Below are 14260 nucleotides of genomic sequence, written 5' to 3' on the forward strand. Positions count from 1 at the left end.
TCTCCACCTCAGCTCTGGGTAAATGTTGCTTTAATTTGTATTGCAGTTTTACTTTTGTATCTTTTAATTTCCATACTTTTATTTTCCTATTTCTTTCATTTTCACAATTTTTCCTACTTTCACTTCTGCTACCACTACTCTATGGTCTCAATCAAAGGCTCTTTCTGGCAAGGCTGTTACATCCAACTGTCTACAATATTGTCTTTTCCACAAAGAAGTAATTAATTAATGTCTTTGTCCTTCTGTTTCGCTATCCATATCTTGCAATATTTGTACTATTCTTCTTCCTGAACTGCTTTTTGCCCACACTTGACCCATTTCTCATACAAATATCCACCAATTTCTTACCCTCGCCATTCCTCTTTCCATATCCAAATTGTCCAATTACTTCTTCCATTCCTTTTCTGTTGCACCCCACCGTTGTATTGAAGTCTCCCATGAGAATACTTCCACATCCTTTATTTCTCTCCAGTATCTCTAGGAATTTGTCTATTATATTCTTCTTTGCATCCAGTCTGGGGTGCATACACTTGGATGAAGTCCTTTATTCTCTGTCCTTAACTGTATCTTTATTATTCTATCACTTATGTAATCTGTGTTATCCACATAACATTCTTTGTTATTAATTCCTAATCCTTTCTTTGCCATATGTCCTCCACTCCAGTAGAAAGTGTATCCCTTCCTCAACTTTTTATTTCATTCTCTTCCCCTCTTAAACTTACTCAATCCCATCATAGCTATATTCTCCTTCTCCGTGAAATCATTCCCTTTTGACTTTCCAGTCAGTGTCATGAGGTTGATTATTGATTAATATTTACTGTAATCATATAAGTAATATTCTACAGTATATCTCCAGGGACTTAAAATTTGATTGCATGAATATAAAAATACAAATAAACAAACAACATAAATGAACTCTTTCAATGCTGAACCTGTACATATACATTGTATGATAATGCGCCACCAGTGCTAAACCTGTATACAAGAGGGGTGGGGGCAAAAATAACCGGACGTAATTCGCTGCATGCATTGCTCTTGTAGTTCGGACTTCTCCCTCCAGCTGGGTGTTAAGTAACCCCTTTTGAGTCAGTATGCCAAGCGGCCTGCCTTGAGACAGTTGTAGCGGGCCCCTGTGACAGATTTTGTGCAACATGTTTTTCGACCTCTTTGAATTTTGGGGATTTTATAAAATGGCTCATATTCGAAAACTTCTCTTTCCACATCCTAGAGATGAATTGAGATCCATGATCAGAGAAGATCTTAGCCAGTTTACCATAGTCACATACATAATTATTTAGACTAATACTAGCAAGATACCCGTGCTTCGCTACAGTATTATACTGAAATTTATAATTGAATGCTTATTGTTTTAGATATATAATCCGCCGAAATTCGCGATCTGACTCATTTACTAATAGATTACGGCAAGTTTCCTCCCGTTTCTCAATCTTTCTTTCCAGCAATCGATTTCGTACTTCCCAGGCTAGGTCCAAATATTCCACCCGGTCAGTTGGGTCCCGAAATCTTTGCAATCTTTTCCTTGCCTTGGCGGTACTGAACCCGTGGCTGGACTGCATTCTTAGTCATTACCCGGCCAGGACTCGTTTCCAGCGAAGTCCGCCCATTTGACGACGGTCCAGAACATTATTAACATGATTATTATTATTATTATTATTATTATTATTATTATTATTATTATTATTATTATTATTGTTATTATTATTATTATTGATGTTCTGGACCCCACAGCAAGGCACAAGACCGCTACTTGGTGGTAAATTACATCTGCTGCCATTGTCATTGTTGCAATGTGACCAGCAGCATTGTCGCGCGTAGGCAAGTGTGCGGGATTTCTGGCAATACGAATGACATACATCCGTGCATTATTGACCTTATTATAGAAGTGAAGAATTTGACAGTCAATCTCAATCCTATCGTTTATTTCAAATGTGTTTAAATTTTTGTTTATATGCCAGGAGAATCTACTGTAATCTAAGAATGTTCTCCGAAGGAAAGGATGACTGTTGAAAACGAACCCAGGAAAGATTAAAAATGATTGGTTTATGATCAGAATAAGTACATCGAAAATCTACAGCCTGTTTCCAGTCATTCGACAGGGTCAGGAATGGAATGAATAAAGCCCCATCTAGCGGCGACAATAGGAATTGTGCCGGCTGCTGAAGCACTCTTCTGGGGCAATGAACGATGAATGACAAATGAAATGAAATATTGGACAGTGTTGCTGGAATGAATCATGACAGGGAAAACCGGAGTATCCGGAGTAAAACCTGTCCCGTCTCCATTTTGTCCAGCACGAATTTCACATGGAGTGACCGGGATTTGAACCACGGAACCCAGCTGTGAGAGGCCCGTGCGCTGCCGCTCTGAGCAACGGAGGCTCCTTATAAGTACATTATGAACAGTAAAATCAATTGGTCTCACCTCCTTTTACACCCCACCACCGTTAAATTAATTTACCCCCCCACCACCACCACCACCACCAAAAAATTAAAAGAAGGCGTGTTTCTTTATGCTTAAAGGAGATTCCAAACACCAATGTTCACATCTATTAACTTCAGTTTTGATATATAAGTATCCCCATAAAAATAATTCACATTTTTCACTTCCTTTCACACTCTTCACCCCCCCCCCCCCCCCAAAGTGAATTTTTGGGCAAAAAATACATGTTTCCTTAATAGTAAAGGATCTTCTAAATACAAATTATCGCGACTCTAACTTCTTCAGTTTTTTATTTATATGTCTTCATGAAAGGAATTCAACTCCTTTTCACTCCCGCCCCCAAGATGGTTTTCCCCCCTCCTCCCCAAAACGCGTTTTTCTTTAAAGGAGATCCAAATACCCGTTTTCACGTCTGTAACAACTTTAGTTTTTATTAGATGTAATATTCTCATACAATTAAGTCAATTAATTTTAAATTCTTTCACCCCCCCCCCCCCACCCTTCATTGGATTTTTCGAGAATACATGTTTCTTTACTTTTAAAGCAGATTCCAAATATCAAATTTCACATCTGTAACATCTTCATTTTTGAGATATCTGTAGCCTAATTAAAATAATTCAACACCATTTTCAGTTACTTTTACCCCCCCCCCCCTTCCACCCAAGAGGTATTTCCGAAAACTAAAAATACACGTTTCTTTATATTTAATAGAGATATACCATTTTTCACTTCTGTAACATGTTAAGTTATTTTAGGTATACTGTAGAAGTTCCTCATTTTAAAATTTCACCCCTTTTTAGTTCCCCTTAAGTGGAGTTTCCAAAAACAAATCACCTATATTTCTTTACATTTACAGGAGATTCCGAATACCCACTTTTTACATCTGTAACATTTTACGTTTCTCAGATATTCTGTAGATATAGTCTTTCAAAAAATTCACCCCAATTTGTCACTCCTGTTTAACCGCCATTAATTGGATTTTCCAAAAACAAAAAAAATATGTGTTTCTTTATTTTTAAAGGAGATCCCATACACAAATTTTCAGTTCTGTAATATCTTCAGTTTCTGAGATATATGTATCCTCATTAAAGGCATTCAACCCATTATTCACCCTTTTATACTCCTCCTATTGGGATTTACAGAAAACAAAAAAATATGTGTTCCTTTATTTTTAAAGGAGACTCTAAATACCAATTTTTACCCAAACCCAAAAAGGATTATGTGCTATTTACCTTCAGCAACACCAAAATATATACTATAACTAATATTTTTAAGAAGCACAACCTGAAAATAGCATTCAAAACCACACACAACAGCACCAACACTATACACAACACCAAAACAGTCAATAATAATAATAATAATAAATGATGGCAGGTTTTCAGGGTTCTGTTATCAGACCATGTCAGCAGACTGAAGGATTCTGAGGAGTCCTCACCAACATGCTACAAGGATGAGCCGGGACATACCACTTTACTGCTAGGCTACTGGATTCGTATGTTTGTATTTTGATTTTAAATATATGTAATTTGAAATATCACTAATCTGCTGCCTGATAAATAACAAGAACTGGAGTTTTGTTATGGTAAGTTCAAACTTTTTGACACTCGTGTTGTATGTATGTCCAACCCTTGCCCCCTATCTCTATGGGGTCGGGTATGAAATGAGATGAATCTTCATAACGAGTTTTTACGACCAGATGCCCTTCCTCACATCAGTCTCATCAGAGGAGTTAATGGGATGAAATGAGACATGATGTTGCATGATAATAGAAAGGGAGAAGGTAAAACCCAGTGCCAACACGTTGCATACTCCTGTCGAATAACACCAAGGGGTCTCCCGAGGCTTAACATCCCCATTTAGCGGATGAATTGCCATCATCAGCATCATATGCCCTCGCTCCATATGAACACTACAGAGATATTTAGAATTGAATCCACGCTTTTGGCACACAATCTAGTGATTAAAAATTATATACCATGGCTTTTCCTACCCCGCACGACAACGTTCTGGTGGTGAAATTTTTCTCAACCAACGGGCGCAAAGGCTCAGTGTCATACCATATAGACTTCATGCCTTAATGATCATGGCCACCAGGCAGACTTTTTTTGATGCTAGTGTAGGTAGTGGAAATGAACAAACAGTTGTCAATGTTTCTTTATGTACCTTATGTAACTCACCTGTAGCGCCCCCTTTTCCTTAATTTTCAACTTCAAAAATAGGGACTGGAGTAATACATTCAAAGTTTAATTAATATAGGTGAGACTGGCAAGGCTTAAAAGCAAAAAAGGAATATTTAGCAGCTTTAAATTAACACACAAAATAGTTATTTAAATATATAATTTATGAAAAAAGTTATATTAGCACATTTATACAGTTTTACATCAGCCCCCTCCTGTATTACAACAGCTGAGCAGTGTTGCAATGTCATTATGCAGCAACTACCTGAAATACAAAATATTTGGTTCTAATAATTATTTTCCTTTCTTCACGCCAAAGAAGGAATTAGATGTTTTCTTTGCTCCCAATAATTTGTCTCTCTGGCTACACCAATATCAACTCATACAAAGCTGCTTATGACTTACTGTTCAATTCCCCCCCCCTTGATAATAGTAAAAAATGGGAGGGGTGGTGGGTGTTATAGGTGAATAAATAACATATACTATATCTATGACTTTATTGTTCTAATGGTACATGCAGCATCAGAGCAACCTCTTTGACTTTTGTCCAATTTTCTTCAACTGTTGTAGTAGGGAGCAATGTTGTCCATACTACGACGTCATCCTCCTCCTCTTTGAAGTGCCACCATTTGATTCTCAATGGACCTGTTCACACTGTGTTTGTTTTTCAGTAGCTGGTCGCATAATTTATTTTTCATATCTCAACACCTGATGAGATTATAGTCATTTGTCTTTGTGCCACTGTAGTACATAATCAATTGTGAATCTCACTTTTTGAACCATGTGTCGGAGATGACTAAATCGTATGTTTTAATTAAGAATTCACTATCATTCTTCCTCTCTCCATCTCCATGTCCTCTGTGAGCTGCATGGTTTTCCTTCCTAAGTCCATTGTGTCCATTGAGATTACCATCCTTTACCTTTTCTGTGCTGATAAATAAGGCGCAGATGTTGATGACATAAGGAATATTAAAAAAAGTGCTTTAAAATGTTTAAAATGACTTTATTAACCCTTCAGAAAATAATAGGTTAAACAAAACTTACAAAGTACATAAAATAGACCTTTCATATGGAGGCTGCTCAAAGACAGAGAATACATATTATGATGAATATTGGTTGAAAAAGAACCAGTTTGAAAAGAACTCGAAATAATAAATGACTATTTGAGAAATTAAGGTGTACAAAAACATTACGAAATTATAAGAGACAACTTGAGAAAATACTTTCTACGAAATTTAAATTATAAATATGATTCAGAAACAAAGACTCAAAAGAACAAGAATAAGACTACTTCATATTAGGCCAATATTGAAATGTTTCATTTCAGTATTTGTATAACTGCTAGTTAAGGCTTACAGAGGTAATTTCATAATATGGTAACATGACAAAAGGGACAAAATGACCTAAAAAGATAAAAAAATCTCCAAAATATTACCAAAAAGTTCTCCAAAATCAAATAAAATGCTCTTAAAATATAAAAAACAAAAAATGCAAATGATGCAAAATAAAAAGTATATATTTGTAATTGAGATGCCATGAACAGAGTTTGTATATATTGGAGCATTGCACCTGACCACTCAATAAAAAGATGACATGTCATCAACATCCAGGCCCTATTGATAAACTATCATTTTGATTTTAATTCATTTTCTGTCTTATTTAACTACTTTTTTTTTTTTGACTTGTGGAAAACAAACGCTTTATAAACATGTAACTATACATTCTAGATCTCTGTTAATGGTATTTATTGTTCTGATCTGTTCTTGTAGAAGCTGGTAAGCTGGCTCTAAATCTATCACAAGCAAACCTTCACAAAGTTACTTCAACAATTCAGCGAACTACTGTACCAAAGAAGAAAGTGATTACTATACGTGCTGGGCAACTCTTGTCTATGGCTGCTAATTCCAAAAGTAGCAACATCCTTAAGAGAGCCATGGAACATGACTCCTTGGACACCAGACCTACAAAAGTGTTCCTCAAAGCTGCACGGACGAACACACCTATCACTGCTGCCAGATCTAGGGTAAGAGTTCATATTTTAATGAACAAATAGCTTGCAGTTTTTAAATTGTTTATACAATTAAATTGATTCACTTATAATGGTAAATGAATTACCTCATTGGAGTGCATTCAGCTGCTTTATATGATTGTGAATGTCCTCTCCTGTTATGAGACATGAGTGAAGTTAGTTTAATTCCATAAAATGATCATCATTTTGGAATGGATCTCTCAACATTGAAGAAATATTTGTTGTCATCATCCTCCTTTCTGCCATGCTGAGTGGCTCAGATGGTTGAGGCGCTAGCTTTCTGACCCCAAATTGGCAGGTTTGATTCTGCCTCAGTCCGGTGGTATTTGAAGGTGCTTAAATACATCAGCCTTGTGTTGGCAGATTTACTGGCATGTAAAAGAACTCCCACAGGACTAAATTCTGACATCTTGGCGTCTCTGAAAACCATAAAAGTTGCTAGTGTGACGTAAAGCCAATGACATTATTATTATCATCATCATCTTCACCATCATCATCATCTTCCTCCTCCTCCTTTTCAATATCCGGCTCCTGCTGGGTCGGGGCATTTATGTCACTTCTCCACCTTCCTCTCACCTTCCTCCATTCCTCTTCCATCATTTTGTCCTAGTCCAGGTTTCTTCTTCTTCTCTTGCACTCTTCTTTATTGAATTGATCCACCTTTTTCTAGGTCTCCCTCTCGCTCTCTTTCCCATGAACATCATCTCCATTATCTGTATTAACTGGTATGCAATCAGTACTAATGTGTAAGACAATAGCTGCATATTTAAATCTCATGCATACCAACCAATAACCATAGATGTGCAAGCGTACTGTTGGCGGTGGGATTTGACTAGTCTGAGTGTGTTCCATGGCAACATCGAGTAGCTGTTGTGATTGAGATCATCCTTATATACTCCAGGCTAATGCTGGGATGATGTCTTGAACAGCCAGTGCATTTAATGCTATTCCTGTGGAACGTGATTAAAATATTCCAAGAAATTATTTTTCATCTCTGAAATAACATCTCTTAATAAATACAGAGTCCGCCAGAACAGAAAAAGAAAAACTCTTTGTTAGACAATATCGGGATATGGATATTGTCAACTATTATCATTGTTTTTAAATATTGTAGTGTGGTCTTTCGCTCAACAGATGTCGGCACTTGCATCACGATAGTGGGAAAACGAAATGGCTGGAGCACGCTTGACGTTCGAGCAACGAAAGTACATTCTGAAATGGTTTATCAAGTTGATAATGCCGTTGAAGTGCAACGTTAGTGGAGGAGGGAGTTTGAAACAGAACCGCCAACACGCCTAACAATTAAACGCATTACTGGGAAGTCTGAGACGCATGGAACGATTTGTGATATTCACAAAGGAAGATCGGGAAGAATGCGCACAGCTACCAGTCCTGCTTCGTCGGCTCACATGTTGGAAAGTTTTGCTAATTCTCTACAGAAGTCTGCTACGCAATGTGCACGGGAAGTGGGGATTAGCAGTACAAGTGTACGACAAATTTTGAAAACGGCTAAATGGAAAGTTTACATCGCACGATTACTGCATGCGCTTAATGAGGACGATCCCGATCGTCGAATGCAATTTTGCGAATGGTATCAGCAAATGGTAACCCAAGATGAACAATTTCTGACAAAGTTAGTGTGGTCTGATGAAGCCCAGTTTAAACTTAATGGAACGGTGAATTGACATAACTAGAGCCCGGATTTCCATGCACTATCAAATCTCAAAATATGCATGCATTCATGCACGATCATATGGGAAAACATGCACAATAAACTGGAAAATATGCACTATCAAAATTCAGTTCCTTTTGAAACAATGTACAACAACTAATTTCTCCAAATAGTCTTGATTTTAGCTCATCCGTTTATATGTCAGCACATTCTTAAGCACAGAAAATGACCTTTCTACGTCACAAGAAGTGACAGGTGCATACTTAATTGTGGACTTATGGGACAAAGTGAGGTGAATTTGTACGTCATTTGCACTTTTACCACAATACGTCTTTTATAAGCTTGACAAATTCAGAATCATAACTTGAACGGATCACTTTGTTCAACCTATCTGTATCTGTCCCAGCTACTTCTCCGTGCGATGATTGCAGACACATTTGAATGTCCTCAATAACTGGTAACGATTGTATGCTGCGATAACAAAGACGTGTGGCAGTTGAGAGTTCCGGGTAGAAAATTCCAGGATAACAACAGAAGAGGATTCAATGCAAAACCAATGCTAATATTGCAGTATGCGGCACCACAGAAGAGTGATACAAGTTCGGTTTTGTTCGTCTAACATAAAAGAAAAAATGAGCCATCAATGAGTAATGCACAATTTACGGTTCAATTTATAGCAATGTATAACTGGGACGCCTTATTCCTAAAAATTACAGAGATCGGCGTGGAGCCTTCCAGCTTACGTCAATGTTTATTCATGCAACGGATAAGAAAGTGCTTGGTTAAATTGGATTATAGGACCTCTACCGTATGTACTAACTTTGGTTGTAACATAGGATACCAGGAATACACTCTCTCCGTCTCCCAGTAATAGACATACTGTGTAACATGGAAAACCAACATTCATAAAAGGCACTATCATGAAAGTTACCATTATATATGCGCCAAAGTCAGAATAAAAGTCATATTATGCAATATTAAACTTCAAATATTCGCTATTAAATCCAAAATCTTTAAAATATGCATTATGCATTAATTTTGTCCTAAAAAGGCCGAAACATGCAAACATGCATGGAAAAAGAACGGTTATTTGGAATTGTTAAGCCATAAAATGCATATTTGCAAAGTTTGAGAAGTGTAACTATCTTATTTAAAAACATGCATTTGCATGGAAATCCGGGCTCTAGACATAACTGTGTCTCCTGGGCTCCGGAAAATCCGCATGTTCATGTGGACAGGGCGGTCCATCTACCAGGGGTTAATGTCTGGTGTGGACTGTCGTCGAGGGGCTTACTAGGACCCTTTTTCTTTGATGGTACTGTCACTGGAGCAGTGTACTTGGAAATGTTATGCACATTAATTTTACCAGTTGTACGTGCGCTTTATGGAGCTGATGATGAAGTCTTCTACCAACAGGACGGGGCGCCACCACACTACCATGTAACAGTACAAGCTTTCCTGGATGACAATCTGCCGGGACCTTGGATTGGATGACGAGGGCCCATTGAGTTCCCCCCCACGGTCGCCAGATCTTACCCCTATGGACTTTTACTTGTGGGGAACTGTGAAAAATCAAGTCTATCGACGTAAGCCACGCACGATGGAGGCCCTTCGCCAGGAGATTACAGCGGCATGTGCAGAGATCCCCATTCAAACATTGACGGACGTAGTTGCAGCGACCGCTCGTCGTTCTGCTATGTGTCTGGCAGCCAACGGTGAACATTTTGAACATCTCATGTAATCATATGTTTAACCGAAAACAGTACTACATGTGTAATCAAAATTTAAATGTAAAAAAACACACAATAAATAGTTTTTGTTCCGTAAAAAGTGTAAACATTTTTCTGGCAGACCCTGTATAGGCCCTATACTAGAGACTGAATTTTGAAAGACATTAATAGTGTTGCAACTGTTAATTACTAGGGTTCGGAAGTTTATGACCTAAGAAGTACAAAATATGCAAGCAAATATTCCTTAAAAACTAGCCAAATATGGCCTTTAAAAATGATAAAATATGACATGAATTTTAGGGATAGGTAGCAAGTATTAGAGTATCGCTAACTTTAGATGTCTTAAGTATTAAAACGTGATCAACGATAATAAACCAGACACATTTAATCACACAAACTGACAGAGAACTACAGTACATTAAAACTTTCAACATTCATTCAGTATCATAGCCTTGAGGTGCAGTTCTTGCTCAGTTTTCCTAAAAAGATAAGAAAGAAAGACGTACTTAGCATGCTTTATGATACCTGTCAGCATAAGTTAAAAGACACTGCCTAACAGGAAGTTTATTGAGTTTATTGTCGTATGTACCTCTTAATCTTCTTCTCTGCCAGCATTGCAGATCACGACCTTGTGCATTCTCAGGCTGTCGAAAAGAAATCTTTGAAGGTCGTTCAGTATTTTTTTTTTTTTTTTAATGTACTGAGAGAAGGTCTTTACTATGTCATGTGACATCACAGGAGCGTATTAAATCATTGTCAGTTCACTGTTGCTTAGCTGCAGGTCATCTTTGCCTAAACCAGATCCACTACCCTCTAAAATGCCATTATTTTTGCATATCCTTCATTTGCACTCAGTACCTTACTGAATTTCACTGTAACCGACACTCTACCTCTTGCTTGTTCTACTTTGAATACCATGTCCTTTACTATTCCCAAACTCTCACATAATCCTAAACCAACATTTTCTAGGCAAGAGAGATTTTCAACAAATCTCTACAATTTGAAGTAGTATGTACTCATTTTCCTGATAAATCACTGGAAAACAGTTCCTGTGCAACTTTATTGATGATGCCTTACTACCGTCAAAAACAGAAACGGTTTCTTGCACAGTTTCTTAGTTTTCACAGTAGTATTCCATTGCATTAAACTATGTTTCCCATTGGGTAAGCACTGGATAAGGAGGAAGAAGAAGCAAAGACGCATGATCTGTGAATTTTGCCACCCTCAGTGGAGCCTTCACAAATATTTTCTTATCATTTGATATTAACCAGTCAACATCAGGAAAATTCTGCCATATTTCTTCAGTAACTCTGTGCAACCCATGGACAAGACATGTTAAATGGGCCATTTTTGAGTAGAGTACCTTAAGTCCCCTTGTTGCTTTCACCATGTATGGTACAGCATTGGTTACTAACAACAAAATTCGTTCTCGCTTAACTTCACCATAATACTAATATAAATGGTCCATTATTGGACATTATAAAGTTTCCAGCTAACTCATTCCTGGTTGCCAGCGTTTCCCCCCCGTGTGCTAAGTTGGGCTCATCAGTTGGTACATAGCACACCCACCAAGATGCATGGCTAGTGCATACTATGGAGGCCACTGCGTAGGCTACTTGGAGCCACCAGCAGTGCCAATGCACTATGAGACTTTGTCTCATTACCAAAAATTGATGCCTGCTTGGCCATCAGATGATATAGATGTTGATTCCCATGAGGAACCTGAAATATTTGTCCCGAATGAGTAAATTTATAATACCAATATACAGTAAATGGTCCATTATTGGACATTATATTATTTTCCATTTAACTCATTCCTGGTTGGGCTCATCAGTTGGTACATAGCACACCCACCAAGACGCATGGCTAGTGCATACCGTGGAGGCCACTGCGTAGGCTACTTGGAGCCACTGGCGTGCCAATGCACTATGAGAGACTTTGTCTCATTACCAAAAATTGATGCCTTCTTGGCCATTAGATGATATAATAGTAACATGGGTAATGGTTTGTTGAAACCATTTGTACAAAACATAATTTAAAAACCAAGTGGTTCATCTATACCGATGGGGAATGCTATCTCTCAGATCAACTCGGGAACGTTTGGTTGCTGTAGGAGCGACGACATAGTTCGGCACCAACCGCAGCAGTTTCGATGTATCATTTTATTTTAATTTTGGATGTGTTGTTTGGACTTCATCATTGTTTTAAATTTGGATTGTAAATTGAGACATACCAGTTTGATTACTTTATTATTGGTCATATGTGAGCCTATGTTTTTCCAGTTCGATCGTGGTTGAAGATGACCCAGTGTATATGGGGTCGAAATTAGTCCCAGTTATATAGGACACTATACAGGCTAATGATATTGAATAGGTGAAACCTTCTCTATCCTTTGACAGTGATCAATTGTCAAAACGGACCATAATGAAATTCATAACCTATGAAATAAGTCTTTCTCAGCAGATAACATTGGAAAACAGCAAAGTTTGTTCTGATGTGGTACAATTACACTTAAGTTGGAAACATTACCTGCACCCAACTATCCAAGCCATGCTTGAACCATGCCGCTCTCCAGCACTCACCAAGACCAGGCAGGCCCCATTGTTCTTTTTAAGTTTAATAATTCTCCGGGCTGTCTAAATTGTAAGTGAAAAGAAGAAGTATGAGTAGGTGCAATACGTAAGACTGGTGTTACGATATATTCACAGGCAAGTGAATTCAGCTCAGAGTGGTTATGTTTGAACGATAAAAAGGTATTGATGTGCAAATTTTGTGACGAAAGGCTTGAGTTCAGAAGACAGGACATGGTGAAGAAACACATCACCAGTAATAACCACAAAGACAGTGAACAGAATGGATCATTGAAGCGGCTGTTGTCCATGGAAGAATCACTCGCACAGGCGAGGAAGATAAAAATGAATTTATTACTGACACATTTGAGGCATTCTCGAGAGCTGGAATTGTTGAGAAGTTAGGCAACCCCGAGATGCAGGAATGGTCATCCAAGTACATAAAAGATAGCGGAGACTTGCCAATCACACTCAGGAGCATTACATTCCTATTGTAGGGAATAAAAAGCAGTAAGAGCTGAAGGTGAGTATTCAAGATTTTCAAAAAAATTGTTCCTTACCATGAAACTATGGACAAGTCAGGGGACTGTGTTCCGCCCTTTCCTGCTCACGGTACTTCCAGTAGATTAAAAAGTACATATTTTATGTTAATGGTATATATTTACTCTCTTGCTGACAGAAAATGCAAAGAAAATATATTTTTGACTTTAGATAAACTCAAAATAACCAAGATCACTAAAAGCATCATTGAGTAACAGCAGTACTTTTAACAGCTCTATATGTTTTCAAGATCTGTGTTCCAATTTTTTCTCATCAAGCCTAGAACCAAAAATATTCACTAATTTTACTGATATTTTCAATACTACAAGAATAGAATAAATAGAATACTACAAACTATTTTCACATTTGCACCTCAAAATGTGAACAGTTTGGTTGTGGTACTGTATTGACAAGGAAATGAACATAAATTACCATACAAGCACTAACAAAAGTAAGCAACCAAACAAAAGATGCAATATTTTCTTCTTTTCAGGATATATGTTTCAGAGCATGATATACTTTACCTTCATAAGTTTGTCTCAATGCCCAGACACAGACGGTTTCATGTGGAGGGCAACAAAACAGTTTCGCTTGTTATTCAGACACAGTGCTATACTACACTTAGAGCACTTCATTTGGGAATACTGCTTGATACAATGTTTGCATCTCTTCTTTTCACCAAGCTCAATTGATGCAGTCGCTTAAGTGCGGTCAGTATCCAGTATTCGGGAGATAGTGGGTTCAAACCCCACTATCGGCAGCCCTGAAGATGGTTTTCCGTAGTTTCCCATTTTCACACCAGGCAAATGCTGGGGCTGCACCTTAATTAAGGCCATGGCCATTTCTTTCCCACTCCTAGTCCTTTCCTATCCCATTGTCGCTCTAAGACCTATTTGCGTCGTTGCAACGTAAAGCAACTTGTAAATAAAAATCTATTCTTTTCTTGTGTTGGATTCGGCCAGTGATCAATGGTATCAAATCGAACATCAACTGGTCTTGAGAAGTACTTGTATTTCTTCCTCAGCTTCATTTCTTGTGGAGACTCACCAATGGAAGGTTGACCTCTCTTCTTTGCTTTA

The 14260-nt window shown here is 37.8% G+C and overlaps 1 protein-coding gene across 2 annotated transcripts in view; it reads left to right on the forward strand.

Moving 5' to 3' along the window:
• Positions 1 to 14260, forward strand: part of Atac3 (Ada2a-containing complex component 3) — a 245471-nt gene that overhangs the window by 213324 nt on the left and 17887 nt on the right. For both annotated transcript variants that reach the window (XM_067137218.2, XM_067137219.2), the window contains exon 9: positions 6410 to 6663. In XM_067137218.2, coding sequence (XP_066993319.1) covers positions 6410 to 6663 — 254 coding nt within the window. The remainder of the gene's footprint in view (positions 1 to 6409; positions 6664 to 14260) is intronic.

This window comes from Anabrus simplex, chromosome 1, assembly GCF_040414725.1.
Source record: "Anabrus simplex isolate iqAnaSimp1 chromosome 1, ASM4041472v1, whole genome shotgun sequence".
In the NCBI taxonomy this organism is placed as follows: domain Eukaryota; kingdom Metazoa; phylum Arthropoda; class Insecta; order Orthoptera; family Tettigoniidae; genus Anabrus; species Anabrus simplex.